Here is a 17,146-nt window from a genome sequence, read left to right as displayed (position 1 = left end):
GCTGATTGCTTGAGGAGACAAGGGCGACCGGCTCGGAGGCAAAAAGAGTTAATTTGATGCACATTTCTCCCCTCGCCCACCTTGAAATGCACTGGCAGGAAGAGAAGAAAAAAAAAAAAAGAAGGTGGGTGAAATCGTCTCCCATCTGCCAGATTGCATTTTAGCAGCAGGAGAAGGCGAAGGAGCGTTCTTCACAATATTGTGTGAAGGCTGTCAAAGTCCACGCAGCAGCCGGGCTGCCTTAAAGGATGCCCGACCATAAATAACTGACTCGGTGTGAAACTGGAGAAGGACTTTTTAAATTGTCATGTGTGTCGACATGACTCCTCGAGATTTAGTGTTACACCAACACGTAATTGGTGGGTGTGGACGGAGGTGGCTGGGGTCACACGCAGCATGAGTGAGGTCACAGATGAAGACAAACGTGCATGTGAGCTGAACAAAGAAAGTTCTTCTTATGTGTGTGAGTGTGTGTGTGTGTGTGTACAAAACCAGTGAAGTTGGCACGTTGTGTAAATGGTAAATAAAAACAGAATACAATGATTTGCAAATCCTTTTCAACTTATATTCAACTGAATAGGCTGCAAAGACAAGATATTTAACGTTCGAACTGGAAAACGTTGTTATTTTTTGCAAATATTAGCTCATTTGGAATTTGATGCCTGCAACATGTTTCCAAAAAAGCTGGCACAAGTGGCAAAAAAGACTGAGAAAGTTGAGGAACGCTCATCAAAGACTTATTTGGAACGTCCCACAGGTGAACAGGCTAATTGGGGACAGGTGGGTGCCATGGGTGCCACATCATCAACACCGTTGATCCTCTCGCTAGTTATTGATGATAGCAGATATAAATAATAGATTTGACTTGAAATAATCCGCAAATTTTGCTTTACGTTAATGAACGGGCAACACAGATGTATTGTATTGTCAATGTTATTACTCGTCCTCCCAGTTATTATTAATTACCGCCACTTTTTGAATAGAAATTAACAGCAAACTGAAAATAATCCACTCAACCAAAGATCATGGTATGCTTGCTCAAGCAGGTGCAAGATAAACAGCAGGTGCAACATAATCAACCTCATTGATCCTCTCGCTAGTTATTGATGATAGCAGATATAAATAATAGGTTTGACTTGAAATAATCCACAAATTTTGCTTTACGTTAGCTGATGAACGGGCAACACAGATGTGTTGTATTGTCATGGTGATTACTCGTCCTCCCAGTTATTAGTAATTACCGCCATTTTTTTAAATAGAAATTAACAGCAAACTGAAAATAATCCACTCAACCAAAGATCACGGTATGCTTGCTCAAGCAGGTGCAAGATAAACGTGCAACATCATCAACACCATTGATCCTCTCGCTAGTTATTGATGATAACAGATATAAATAATAGGTTTGACTTGAAATGATCCACAAATGTTGCTTTACGTTAGCGAATGAATGGGCAACACACGTGTTGTATTGTCAATGCGATTACTCGTCCTCCCAGTTATTATTAATTACCGCCACTTTTTTGAATAGAAATTAACAGCAAACTGAAAATAATCCACTCAACCAAAGATCATGGTATGCTTGCTCAAGCAGGTGCAAGATAAACAGCAGGTGCAACATAATCAACACCATTGATCCTCTCGCTAGTTATTGATGATAGCAGATATAAATAATAGGTTTGACTTGAAATAATCCACAAATTTTGCTTTACGTTAGCTAATGGACGGGCAACATAGATGTGTTGTATTGTCAATGTTATTACTCGTCCTCCCAGTTATTATTAATTACCGCCACTTTTTGAATAGAAATTAACAGCAAACTGAAAATAATCCACTCAACCAAAGATCACGGTATGCTTGCTCAAGCAAGTGCAAGATAAACGTGCAACATCATCAACACCATTGATCCTATCGCTAGTTATTGATGATAGCAGATATAAATAATAGGTTTGACTTGAAATGATCCACAAATGTTGCTTTACGTTAGCGAATGAATGGGCAACACACGTGTTGTATTGTCAATGCGATTACTCGTCCTCCCAGTTATTAATAATTACCGCCACTTTTTGGAATAGAAATTAACAGCAAACTGAAAATAATCCACTCAACCAAAGATCACGGTATGCTTGCTCAAGCAGGTGCAAGATAAACATACAACATCATCAACACCATTGATCCTCTCGCTAGTTATTGATGATAGCAGATATAAATAATAGGTTTGACTTGAAATGATCCACAAATGTTGCTTTACGTTAGCTAATGAACGGGCAACACACATGTGTTGTATTGTCAATGCGATTACTCGTCCTCCCAGTTATTAATAATTACCGCCACTTTTTGGAATAGAAATTAACAGCAAACTGAAAATAATCCACTCAACCAAAGATCACGGTATGCTTGCTCAAGCAGGTGCAAGATAAACATACAACATCATCAACACCATTGATCCTCTCGCTAGTTATTGATGATAGCAGATATAAATAATAGGTTTGACTTGAAATAATCCACAAATTTTGCATCACGTTAGCTAATGGACGGGCAACACAGATGTGTTGTGTTGTCAATGCGATTACTCGTCCTCCCAGTTATTAATAATTACCGCCACTTTTTGGAATAGAAATTAACAGCAAACTGAAAATAATCCTCTCAACCAAAGACCACGGTATGCTTGCTCAATCAGGTGCAAGATAAACGTGCAACATCATCAACACCATAGATCCTCTCGCTAGTTATTGATGATAGCAGGTATAAACAATAGGTTTGACTTGAAATAATCCACAAATTTTCCTTTATGTTAGCCAATGAACGGGCAACACAGATGTGTTGTATTGTAGGTGCAAGATAAACGTACAACATCATCAACACCATAGATCTTCTCGCTAGTTATTGATGATAGCAGATATAAATAATAGGTTTGACTTGAAATAACCCACAAATTTTGCTTTACGTTAGCTAATGAACGGGCAACACAGATGTGTTGTATTGTCATGGTGATTACTCGTCCTCCCAGTTATTAGTAATTACCGCCATTTTTTTACATGACTCCTCGAGATTTAGTGTTACACCAACACGTAATTAGTGGGTGTGGACGGAGGTGGCTGGGGTCACACGCAGCATGAGTGAGGTCACAAATGAAGACAAACGTGCATGTGAGCTGAACAAAGAAAGTTCTTCTTGTGTGTGTGTGTGTGTGTGTGTGTGTGTGTGTGTGTGTGTGTGTGTGTGTGTGTGTGTGTGTGTGTGTGTGTGTGTGTGTGTGTGTGTGTGTGTGTGTGTGTGTGTGTGTGTGTGTGTGTGTGTGTGTGTGTGAGTGTGTGTGTGTGTATACAAAACCAGTGAAGTTGGCACGTTGTGTAAATGGTAAATAAAACCAGAATACAATGATTTGCAAATCCTTTTCAACTTATATTCAATTGAATAGGCTGCAAAGACAAGATATTTAACGTTCGAACTGGAAAACGTTGTTATTTTTTGCAAATATTAGCTCATTTGGAATTTGATGCCTGCAACATGTTTCCAAAAAGTTGGCACAAGTGGCAAAAAAGACTGAGAAAGTTGAGGAACGCTCATCAAACGCTTATTTGGAACGTCCCACAGGTGAACAGGCTAATTGGGGACAGGTGGGTGCCATGGGTGCCACATCATCAACACCGTTGATCCTCTCGCTAGTTATTGATGATAGCAGATATAAATAATGGGTTTGACTTGAAATAATCCACTAATTTTGCTTTACGTTACCTAATGAACAAGCAACATGGATGTGTTGTATTTTCAATGCGATTGCTCGTCCTCCCAGTTATGAATAATTACCGCCACTTTTTTGAATAGAAATTAACAGCAAACTGAAAATAATCCACTCAACCAAAGATCATGGTATGCTTCCTCAAGCAGGTGCAAGATAAACAGCAGGTGCAACATAATCAACACCATTGATCCTCTCGCTAGTTATTGATGATAGCAGATATAAATAATAGGTTTGACTTGAAACAATCCACAAATTTTGCTTTACGTTAGCTAATGGACGGGCAACATAGATGTGTTGTGTTGTCAATGCGATTACTTGTCCTCCCAGTTATTAATAATTACCGCCACTTTTTTGAATAGAAATTAACAGCAAACTGAAAATAATCCACTCAACCAAAGATCACGGTATGCTTGCTCAAGCAGGTGCAAGATAAACATACAACATCATCAACACCATTGATCCTCTCGCTAGTTATTGATGATAGCAGATATAAATAATAGGTTTGACTTGAAATAATCCACAAATTTTGCATCACGTTAGCTAATGGATGGGCAACATAGATGTGTTGTGTTGTCAATGCGATTACTTGTCCTCCCAGTTATTAATAATTACCGCAACTTTTTTGAATAGAAATTAACAGCAAACTGAAAATAATCCACTCAACCAAAGATCACAGTATGCTTGCTCAAGCAGGTGCAAGATAAACGTGCAATATCGTCAACACCATTGATCCTCTTGCTAGTTATTGATGATAGCAGATATAAATAATAGGTTTGAGTTGAAATAATCCACAAATGTTGCTTCACGTTAGCTAACGGACGGGCAACATAGATGTGTTGTGTTGTCAATGCGATTACTTGTCCTCCCAGTTATTAATAATTACCGCCACTTTTTTGAATAGAAATTAACAGCAAACTGAAAATAATCCACTCAACCAAAGATCACGGTATGCTTCCTCAAGCAGGTGCAAGATAAACGTGCAACATCATCAACACCATAGATCCTCTCGCTAGTTATTGATGATAGCAGGTATAAATAATAGGTTTGACTTGAAATGATCCACAAATGTTGCTTCACATTAGCTAATGAACGGGCAACATAGATGTGTTGTATTGTAGGTGCAAGATACACGTACAACATCATCAACACCATTGATCCTCTCGCTAGTTATTGATGATAGCAGATATAAATAATGGGTTTGACTTGAAATAATCCACAAATTTTGCATCACGTTAGCTAATGGACGGGCAACATAGATGTGTTGTTTCGTCAATGCGATTACTTGTCCTCCCAGTTATTAATAATTACCGCCACTTTTTTGAATAGAAATTAACAGCAAACTGAAAATAATCCACTCAACCAAAGACCACGGTATGCTTGCTCAAGCAGGTGTAAGATAAACGTGCAACATCATCAACACCATTGATCCTCTCGCTAGTTATTGATGATAGCAGATATAAATAATAGGTTTGACTTGAAATAATCCACAAATGTTGCTTCACGTTAGCTAATGGACGGGCAACATAGATGTGTTGTGTTGTCAATGCGATTACTTGTCCTCCCAGTTATTAATAATTACCGCCACTTTTTTTAATAGAAATTAACAGCAAACTGAAAATAATCCACTCAACCAAAGATCACGGTATGCTTCCTCAAGCAGGTGTAAGATAAACGTGCAACATCATCAACACCATTGATCCTCTCGCTAGTTATTGATGATAGCAGATATAAATAATAGGTTTGACTTGAAATAATCCACAAATGTTGCTTCACATTAGCTAATGAACGGGCAACATAGATGTGTTGTATTGTAGGTGCAAGATAAACGTACAACATCATCAACACCATTGATCCTCTCGCTAGTTATTGATGATAGCAGGTATAAATAATAGGTTTGACTTGAAATAATCAACACATTTTTCTTTACGTTAGCTAATGAACAGGCAACACAGATGTTTTGTATTGTCAATGCAATTACTCGACCTCCCAGTTAATAATAATTACCGCCACTTTGTTGAATAGAAATTTAACAGCAAACTCAAAATAATCCACTAAACCAAAGATTGCGGTATGCTCGCTCAAGCAGGTGCAAGGTAAACATACATCATCATCAACACCATTGATCCTCTCGCTAGTTATTGATGATAGGTTTGACTTGAAATAATCCACAAATTTTGCTTTATGTTAGCTAATGAACGGGCCACACGGATGTGTTGTATTGTCAATGCGATTACTCGTCCTCCCAGTTATTAATAATTACCACCATTTTGTTAAATATACAACATCATCAACACCATTTATCCTCTCGCTAGTTATTGATGATAGCAGATATAAATAATAGGTTTGGCTTGAAATAATCCACAAATTTTGCTTTGTTAGCTAATGAACGGGCAACACAGATGTGTTGTATTGTCAATGCGATTACTCGTCCTCCCAGTTATTAATAATTACCACCATTTTGTTAAATATACAACATCATCAACACCATTCATCCTCTAGCTAGTTATTGATGATAGCAGATATAAATAATAGGTTTAACTCGATATAATTGACTTGCTCATGCACGAGCGTCACAGATGTCTCCTATTGTTGATGCGATCACTCCTCCCGACAGTTATGAGGGAAAACCACCACCCTGCGCAGTGAAACCAAATAAAAAGCAATCCAAGTAATCACCAGACAGTCATCAGTTTCCCTTGACTTCTGGGAAATGTTGCGTCATGCTTCTGGCAGCAGGAAGCGGCTCGCAGCCGCAGAGTTGCGATGTTAAAAGTTCACCAGCGTCTTCGCGATGTTGGACGGAGCCCGCCGGGGCTTTGATCAGCGCTAACGCGGCGCTAAAAGTGACAGTTTATTTTCAAGCACCCGTGTCGGAGAAGACGATCTCGCTCCGCCGTTTGACGTGTTGGCACGGAGTTAAAGAGACGTGTCACCAGTTCGGGGAAGACGCCCCTTAGACACCAGCGCCTCCTCAACCTGGAGAAAGTGTCGCCTTACTGCTTGTCTTGACATTTTATTGACTGCTCGCTTTTCAGCTAATGTCATCACGCTTTAATGAGAAGATTCCCAGCCAGATTAAATGTGTCGCTCAGCTCAAACTTTTCTCTTTGTGCCGCGCTGGCTTTTTTTTTTTTTTGACGGACAGCTTGGTGCTGGAAAAGGAGGTCCAGGAGATCAGTATCAAAGGAGGAGCCTTTCTGTGTGCCCCGTGTCGGGTTTCCACCTTGAAAAGCCCAAAGGTGTTTTCTTACCTGATTTGTATTCATTGACACAAAGAGCTGACCTGCCTCTCTTGTTTCCAAGTAAGGAGAGTCCAGACCAGACTTTTGTTGGCGCTATCATCGGATACGTTCATGTTGTTTCCTGCGGCCCTTGGAGCTCGGCCACGCCGGTTGATGTTTTTTTTTCCCCCCATTCTTTGTTGCCATGTGCTCTGAAAACACCCTTAAGAGTGTCTTCCAACCCCACAAATTAGCAGCTTAAATGGTCCTACAGTTTTCAATAGGATGTCCCGCGATAGTCTAGTACAGGGGTCGGCAACCCAAAATGTTGAAAGAGCCATATTGGAGCAAAAATACAAAAACAAATTTGTCTGGAGCCGCAACAAACTAAAAGCCATATTACATACAAATAGTGTGTCATGAGATATACATAGAATTGAGATGACTTAAAGGAAACTAAATGAGCTGAAATATAGCTACAAATGAGGCATAATGATGCAATATGTACATATAGCTAGCCTAAATAGCATGTTAGCATCGATTAGCTTGCAGTCATGCAGTGACCAAATATGTCTGATTAGCACTCCACACAAGTCAATAACATCAACAAAACTCACCTTTGTGCATTCACGCCCAACGTTAAAAGTGTGGTGGACAAAATGAGACAGAAAAAGAAGTGGCATAAAACACGTCCTAGAAAGTCGGAGAAAGTTATACATGTAACAACTAAGGTGAGTTCAAGGACCGCCAAAATTAGTAGGACAAAACGGCGCTTGCCAAATACTCGCATGTTTAATACAAACAGTGTGATTTATAACAATTAGGGAGGTTTGTGTCATGTTTGTCCTCCTACAGAAACCATATTAAAACAAAAAAAAAATTGTTTTCCCCTCATCTTTTTCCATTTTTCATACATTTTTTAAAAAGTTTCAGAGAGCCACTAGGGCGGCGCTAAAGAGCCGCATGCGGCTCTAGAGCCGCGGGTTGCCGACCCCTGGTCTAGTAGAGGTGTGTTGTCCGCAATCTAGCCCAGGGGTGTCAAACTCGTTTTAGATCGGCAGAAAAATCTACTCCCAAGTGGGCCGGACTGGTAAAATCACGGCATGATAACTTAAAAATAAAGACAACTTCAGCTTGTTTTCTTAGTTAAAAATTCGAACAAGCACATTCTGAAAATGTACAAATCATAATGTTGTTGGGGTTTTTTTTACACTTACATGTTGCGGTTAATAGTATTCTACACCAGTGGTCCCCAACCTTTTTGTAGCTGGGGACCGGTCAACGCTTGAAAATTTGTCCCACGGAACGGGGGTGGGGGGGGGGACCTTATTTATTTATTTATTTTTTAATTTATTTTTTTTCTCATAAAGAATTACAATGGTTTGACAAAAACAGACTATCGTTGAATCTTAGTAAAACTAAAATAATGCTATTTGGTAACAGTAGAAGGTAAAGTCAAACACAAATACAAATAGACGGAATAGAAATTGAAAGAGTAAACGAAACCACATTTCTAGGTATAATGATTGATGATAAATTGAACTGGAAATGTCACGTAAAAAATATACAACATAAAGTAGCAAGAAACACGTCAATAATGAATAAAGCAAAACATGTTCTAGACCAAAAATCCCTTCATATTCTCTACTGCTCACTAGTGTTACCATATCTGAGCTACTGTGTAGAAATATGGGGAAATAATTACAAAAGTACACTTCATTCATTAACGGTGTTACAAAAAAGATCAGTTAGAATAATACATAATGTTGGATATAGAGAACATACAAACCCTTTATTTATTGAATCAAAAATACTGAAATTCCACGACATAGTGAATTTGCAAACAGCTAAAATTATGCACAAAGCAAACTATAACCTGCTAGCCAAGAATATACAACAATTCTTCTCAAAAAAAGAGGAGAAATATAATCTTAGAGAAAAACGTAATTTTAAACATTTGTTTGCACGTACAACACTTGAGACCTTCAGTATATCAGTATGTGGAATTAAATTATGGAATGGATTAAGCAAAGCAATCAAACAATGTACTAATATGATCCACTTCAAGAAACTCTTCAAACTTAAAGTGTTTACAAAGTACAAAGAAGAAGAACCATGACAAACATTCTCAATTTATTTCATCCATCCATTCATTCATTCTTAAAGTAATCTTACTTATATCATCATATGAAATATGACTTACTTCACCAATTATTATTATTATTATTATTATTATTATTATTATTCTTACTATTATTTATTTATTTATTTTTATTGTGATTACTTATGGAGTTTATTGTGAAAAAAATTGTGAACAGGAAGTGAACAAAAAGTTTTGCAACTGTTATGTAAAGAAAAGGGGTAGGATTAAATAAGCTCTGCTTCTTCCTACTCCTTTTCGAACATGTTGAAAAGAAACTGGAAATTGTGATGTATCATGTTGTATGCTTGCATGTTTGAAATAAACTCAAACTCAAACAATCATGTGTGCTTACGGACTGTATCCCTGAAGACTGTATTGATCTATATTGATATATAATGTATATATTGTGTTTTTTATGTTGATTTAATAAAAAAAAAATAATTTTATTTTATTTTTTATTTTTTAATAATTTCTTGCGCGGCCCGGTACCAATCGGTCCGCGGCCCGGTGGTTGAGGACCACTGTTCTACACTATATTGCCAAAAGCATTTGGCCACCTGCCTTGACTCACATATGAACTTGAAGTGCCATCCCATTCCTAACCCCTTTATTTTAACAAAAAATCTTACGATACATTAAACATATGTTTCTTATTGCAATTTTGTTCTTCAATAAATTAGTGAACATACGAAACAACTTTTATTTTATTAGTAAGTAAACAAACAAACCATACTTTTTAGAGGCTATATAGTTCCGAATATGATTCATTAGTATCACGGGACTATACTAATACCGGTGTACCGTACAACCCTAGTATAGTATTAATATATAACAGGGGTCGGCAACCTTTACCACTCAAAGAGCCATTTTGGCAAGTTTCACAAATTAAAGAAAATAATGGGAGCCACAAAAAAAATTAAAATGAAAAACACACGCACCGGCACGCACTTTAATGTTGAAATTTGATGTTAGTGCGGCCCGCAAGTTGTGAATAAATGGCGCTTGATAGCGTCATACTTGCCAACCCTCTCATTTTTCCCGGGAGACTCCCGAATATCAGGGTGTGATGACACTGCTTTTGGCGCCCTCTACAGCCTGCCCAAACAGCGTACCTGCTCGACCACATGCAGAATGCAGTTTCAGCTTACTCACGTAAGTGACAGCAAGGCGTACTACCTCAGCAGCCACACATCTTACACTGACGGTACCAATACCCAGAATCCCATGCAGCCCTAACTCTTCCGCTCAACCAACGCACGGAGAGGGGTGGGGGGGTTTGATGTGTGGGGGGATTTGGTGGTAGCGGGGGTGTATAATGTAGACCGGAAGAGTTAGGGCTGCATGGGATTCTGGGTATTGGTTGTGTTGTGTTTATGTTGTGTTACGGTGGGATGTTCTCCAGAAATGTGTTTTTCATTCTTTTTTGGTGTGGGTTCACAGTGTGGCGTATATTTGTAACGTAACAATGTTAAAGTTGTTTGATACGGCTACCGTCAGTGTAAGCTGTGTGGCTGATGACTAAGTATGCTTTGCTGTCTCCTATGTGTGCAAGAAAAAACAAAACATACAACATGTTTACCGCTGTTTGTAAACGCTATAGAGGACAATTACTGCAGTGCAATTAGGGCACTCCCTTTATTTAGTAATTAGAGTGTAAATAGGATTATATTTTCCCTGGGAGTTATCTATGAGAGACACTGAGATCCATAAGTCTCCTGGGAAAATCGGGGGGGTCGGCAAGTATGTAGCTGAGCCGCATCAGAGTGGTCAAAGAGCCGCATGCGGCTCCGGAGCCGCGGGTTGCCGACCCCTGATATATACTATATACTTGAGTTTGACACCTGTGAACTAGTATCTGTTACATATTCATCTCTTTATGTAAGTAACAACCTTATTTATGTTTTGTTTGTGTGGCAGATTGAGCACAGGCGGTGAACAGATGTGTTATAAATTGCTCTAAAATAAAAAAAAGGTGCAGGAGTAAATCATCTCTGCTTCTTCCTACTTCTTTTCGACGTGTGTAATAAAGAAACTAAATATATGTTCCAGCTAACTTAACAACAAAGATGATGAATTAGTTAGCCACAGCCATTTATCAACAACACCCAGAAACGAGCTCATCTAAGATGGACGTATACAAAGTGGAAAAGTGTTCTGTGGTCTGACGAGTCCACAATTCAAATTGTTTTTGGAAACTGTGGACGTCGTGTCCTCCGGAACGAAGAGGAAAAGAACCATCTGGATTGTTATAGGCTCAAAGTTCAAAAGCCAGCATCTGTGATGGTATGGGGTTGTATTAGTGCATGGGTTACATGGGTAACCTACACATCTGTGAAGGCCCCATTAATGCTGAAAGGTACATACAGGTTTTGGAGCAACATATGTTGTCATCCGAGCAACGTTATCATGGACGCCCCTGCTTATTTCAGCAAGACAATGCCAAGTCATGTGTTACAACAGCATGGCTTCATAGTAAAAGAGTGCGGGTACTAGACTGGCCTGCCTGTAGTCCAGACCTGTCTCCCATTGAAAATGTGTGGCGCATTATGAAGCCTAAAATACCACAACTTAAGCTGTACATCAAGCAAGAATGGGAAAAAATTCCACCTGAAAAGCTTAAAAAATTCGTCTCCTCAGTTCCTAAACGTTTACTGAGCGTTGTTAAAAGGAAAGGCCATGTAACACAGTGGTAAAAATGCCCCTGTGCCAACTTTTTTGCAATGTGTTGCTGCTATTAAATTCTAAGTTAATGATTATTTGCAACAAAAAAAAAGAAGTTTCTCAGTTTGAACATTTGCAGTCTATTCAATTGGAATATAAGTTGAAAAGTATTTGCAACTCATTGTATTCTGTTTTTATTTACCATTTTTGCACAACGTACCAACTTCACTTGTTTTGGGGTTTGTATACCAATTCTATAACGCTGCACATAATTTTTTTAACGGAAATGCATTCTTGTCTGGTTCCCAGGGCTTCTTCCTCACCGTGTCCCCGGAGTCTATCCTCAAGGTGGCCAAGCACGCCTCGGAAAGCAACAAAATCTTCTGCATGAACCTGTCGGCGCCCTTCATCTGCCAGTTCTTCAGCGAGGGCCTCATGCAGGTCATGCCCTACGTGGACATCCTGTTCGGTAACGAGACGGTGAGTAAGAGATCCACTCTGTAATTACGCTAAAACTCCCCGTCGACACCAATTGTGTAAGCGCGGCGTCTCTTCGCTCCGGCGAGGATACCGCCGGCGTCACTCTTCCCCCTGCCAGGATGAAGGTGGCGGCGGTGGGAATCGAACCACACTTCCGCCTCATTTAATTGGCTGACATGTCGAGCGATAACCCGGGAGGGCGGCTTAATTGACTCCTCCCGCGTCGTCCTATTTGACTACCTGACACGGAATCCAGGGCGGTATGTCTCGTCTCCTTCTCTTCTTTAATGGCGGCAGTTAATACGGCCCCCAATGAGAGACATGATTACCTCCTGGAAAGGAGGGGAAAAAAGAAAAAGAAACCACTCACAGTAGCAATAGATTTGCCCATAAAATTAGCCGCCATTTGCCTTACGTGCTCTCTGGAGCGTAGGAGATAAAGCACACAAAGGGCAGAAGGGATTGTTGAGTCTGGATTGTGGTATTTAAGACAACGTGATGATCATTACTGGATTAATCTCCCCGGCGGATGCCTTTTAATCTTTCTTAATGCAGCATATCTGTGTGTGCTCTGTGGGAATCTGACGCAGATCGCAGTATCGACGCCACCACGGGCTCAAAACATGCACCTTTGTGCTTTTTTTGCCTCCAAATACCTCCAGATCGTCATTCACAATCTTACGAGTTTATTGTCTGAATGTTGAGGGATAATCCCTTTGCAAAAATGCAGGCTTCACTACACATCTTAAAATATATTTGAAGTCCCGGGTTCTCATTTTGTCATTAAGTAAAAACAACAACAAAAACTCCATCCTCATGGACATGATAAAGCTTCTGACCCCCACCCATAGCTAGATGAGCTTTTTCACAAGCAGGCTTCACTACACATCTTAAAATATGTTTGAAGTCCAGGGTTCTCATTTTGTTATTAAGTAAAAAAAAATAAAATAAATAAAAACTCCTTCCTCATGGACATGATAAAGCCTCTGACCCCGCCCACAGCTGGATGAGCCTTTTCACAAGCAGGCTTCACTACACATCTTAAAATGTGTTTGAAGTCCCGGGTTCACATTTTGTCATTAAGTAAAAAAAATAATTTAAAAATCCATCATCGTGCACATGATATAGCCTCTAACCCCCGCCCATAGCTAGATGAGCGTTTTCACATGCAGGCTTCACTACACATCTTAAAATATGTTTGAAGTCCCAGGTTCACATTTTGTCATTAAGTAAAAAATCAATTGAAAAAATCCATCCTCATGGACATGATAAAGCCTCTGACCCCCACCCACAACTGAATGAGCTTTTTCACAGGCAGGCTTCACTACACATCTTAAAATATGTCTGAAGTCCCGGGTTCTCATTTTGTCCTTAAGTAAAAAAAACAACTAAAAAAACCTCCTTTCTCATGGACATAATAAAGCCTCTGACCCCCGCCCACAGCTGGATGAGCTTTTTCACAAGCAGGCTTCACTACACATATTAAAATATGTTTGCAGTCCTGGGTTCTCATTTTGTCATTAGGTAAAAAAACTAAAAAAAAACTCCTTCCTCATGGACATGATAAAGCCTCTGACCCCCGCCCACAGCTGGATGAGCTTTTTCACAAGCAGGCTTCACTACACATCTTAAAATATGTTTGAAGTCCTGGGTTGTCATTTTGTCATTAAGTAAAAAAAAACGTATTCCTCATGGACATGATAAAGCTTCTGACCCCCACCCATAACTAGATGAGCTTTTTCACAAGCAGGCTTCACTACACATCTTAAAATATGTTTGAAGTCCAGGGTTCTCATTTTGTTATTAAGTTAAAAAAAATAAAAAAAATAAAAACTCCTTCCTCGTGGACATGATAAAGCCTCTGACCCCGCCCACAGCTGGATGAGCTTTTTCACAAGCAGGCTTCACTACACATCTTAAAATGTGTTTGAAGTCCCGGGTTCACATTTTGTTATTAAGTAAACAAAAAAAAAAAACTCCTTCCTCATGGACATGATAAAGCCTCTGACCCCCGCCCATAGCTAGACGAGCTTTTTCACAAGCAGGCTTCACTACACATCTTGAAATGTGTTTGAAGTCCCGGGTTCACATTTTGTCATTAAGTAAAAAATAAATTGAAAAAATCCATCCTCATGGACATGATATAGCCTCCAACCCCCGCCCATAGCTAGATGAGCCTTTTCACAAGCAGGCTTCACTACACATCTTAAAATGTGTTCGAAGTCCCGGGTTCACATTTTGTCATTAAGTAAAAAAAAATAAATTTAAAAAATCCATCCTCATGGACATGATATAGCCTCTAACCCACGCCCATAGCTAGATGAGCGTTTTCAAATGCAGGCTTCACTACACATCTTAAAATATGTTTGAAGTCCCAGGTTCACATTTTGTCATTAAGTAAAAAATCAATTGGAAAAAATCCATCCTCATGGACATGATAAAGCCTCTGACCCCCACCCACAGCTGGATGAGCTTTTTCACAAGCAGGCTTCACTACACATATTAAAATATGTTTGCAGTCCTGGGTTCTCATTTTGTCATTAGGTAAAAAAACTTAAAAAAAACTCCTTCCTCATGGACATGATAAAGCCTCTGACCCCCGCCCACAGCTGGATGAGCTTTTTCACAAGCAGGCTTCACTACACATCTTAAAATATGTTTGAAGTCCTGGGTTGTCATTTTGTCATTAAGTAAAAAAAAACGTATTCCTCATGGACATGATAAAGCTTCTGACCCCCACCCATAACTAGATGAGCTTTTTCACAAGCAGGCTTCACTACACATCTTAAAATGTGTTTGAAGTCCAGGGTTCTCATTTTGTTATTAAGTAAAAAAAAATAAAAATAAATAAAAACTCCTTCCTCATGGACATGATAAAGCCTCTGACCCCGCCCACAGCTGGATGAGCTTTTTCACAAGCAGGCTTCACTACACATCTTAAAATGTGTTTGAAGTCCCGGGTTCACATTTTGTCATTAAGTAAAAAAAATAATTTAAAAATCCATCATCGTGCACATGATATAGCCTCTAACCCCCGCCCATAGCTAGATGAGCGTTTTCACATGCAGGCTTCACTACACATCTTAAAATATGTTTGAAGTCCCGGGTTCTCATTTTGTTATTAAGTAAACAAAAAAAAAAAACATATTCCCCATGGACATGATAACGCCTCTGACCCCCGCCCATAGCTGGATGAGCTTTTTCACAAGCAGGCTTCACTACACATCTTAAAATATGTTTGAAGTCCCGGGTTCTCATTTTGTTATTAAGTAAAAAAAAACAAAAAGACTCCTTCCTCATGGACATGATAAAGCCTCTGACACCCGCCCATAGCTAGACGAGCTTTTTCACAAGCAGGCTTCACTACACATCTTGAAATGTGTTTGAAGTCCCGGGTTCACATTTTGTCATTAAGTAAAAAATAAATTGAAAAAATCCATCCTCATGGACATGATATAGCCTCCAACCCCCGCCCATAGCTAGATGAGCCTTTTCACAAGCAGGCTTCACTACACATCTTAAAATGTGTTCGAAGTCCCGGGTTCACATTTTGTCATTAAGTAAAAAAAAAAAAAATTTAAAAAAATCCATCCTCATGGACATGATATAGCCTCTAACCCACGCCCATAGCTAGATGAGCGTTTTCACATGCAGGCTTCACTACACATCTTAAAATATGTTTGAAGTCCCAGGTTCACATTTTGTCATTAAGTAAAAAATCAATTGAAAAAATCCATCCTCATGGACATGATAAAGCCTCTGACCCCCACCCACAGCTGGATGAGCTTTTTCACAAGCAGGCTTCACTACACATCTTAAAATATGTCTGAAGTCCCGGGTTCTCATTTTGTCATTAAGTAAAAAAAACAACTAAAAAAACCTCCTTTCTCATGGACATAATAAAGCCTCTGACCCCCGCCCACAGCTGGATGAGCTTTTTCACAAGCAGGCTTCACTACACATATTAAAATATGTTTGTAGTCCTGGGTTCTCATTTTGTCATTAGGTAAAAAAACTTAAAAAAAACTCCTTCCTTATGGACATGATAAAGCCTCTGACCCCCGCCCACAGCTGGATGAGCTTTTTCACAAGCAGGCTTCACTACACATCTTAAAATATGTTTGAAGTCCTGGGTTGTCATTTTGTCATTAAGTAGAAAAAAACTTATTCCTCATGGACATGATAAAGCTTCTGACCCCCACCCATAACTAGATGAGCTTTTTCACAAGCAGGCTTCACTACACATCTTAAAATATGTTTCAAGTCCCGGGTTCTCATTTTGTCATTAAGTAATGAAAAAAAAAAACGAAAAAACTCCTTCCTCATGGACATGATAAAGCCTCTGACCCCGCCCACAGCTGGATGAGCTTTTTCACAAGCAGGCTTCACTACATATCTTAAAATATGTTTGAAGTCCTGGGTTGTCATTTTGTCATTAAGTAAAAAATAACTTTAAAAAACGTATTCCCCATGGACATGATAAAGCTTCTGACCCCCACCCATAACAAGATGAGCCTTTTCACAAGCAGGCTTCACTACACATCTTAAAATATATTTTAAGTCACGGGTTCTTATTTTGTCTTTAAGTAAAAAAACAAAACTCTTTCTTCATGGACATGATAAAGCCTCTGACCACCTGCAATTTTTACTATTGTAATTATTTGTTTTATTGCTGCATTATTCTTGTAAATAATGTAGAAAAATCCTTATTTTTAGGAATTTCTGCCATCGTGTTGCAATTTTTACTATTGTAATTATTTGTTTTGTGGAAAATGTTTCTTCATTTTTCATAAATTGTCATTAATTATCCACTAACCCTGAATTCTTATCTTATTATCTTATCTTAATAATTCCATTAAAAAAATCTGCATTTCGACCATATTTGCGGAGCGTTTGAAT

The 17,146-nt window shown here is 39.0% G+C and overlaps 1 protein-coding gene across 2 annotated transcripts in view; it reads left to right on the top strand.

The window, feature by feature from the left end:
• LOC133655403 (adenosine kinase-like) overlaps positions 1-17,146 on the top strand; it is a 359,572-nt gene that overhangs the window by 255,794 nt on the left and 86,632 nt on the right. For both annotated transcript variants that reach the window (XM_062055528.1, XM_062055529.1), the window contains exon 7: positions 12,077-12,247. In XM_062055528.1, coding sequence (XP_061911512.1) covers positions 12,077-12,247 — 171 coding nt within the window. The remainder of the gene's footprint in view (positions 1-12,076; positions 12,248-17,146) is intronic.

This window comes from Entelurus aequoreus, linkage group LG08 (genome assembly GCF_033978785.1).
Source record: "Entelurus aequoreus isolate RoL-2023_Sb linkage group LG08, RoL_Eaeq_v1.1, whole genome shotgun sequence".
In the NCBI taxonomy this organism is placed as follows: domain Eukaryota; kingdom Metazoa; phylum Chordata; class Actinopteri; order Syngnathiformes; family Syngnathidae; genus Entelurus; species Entelurus aequoreus.
This window is presented reverse-complemented; position numbering and strand designations above follow the sequence as displayed.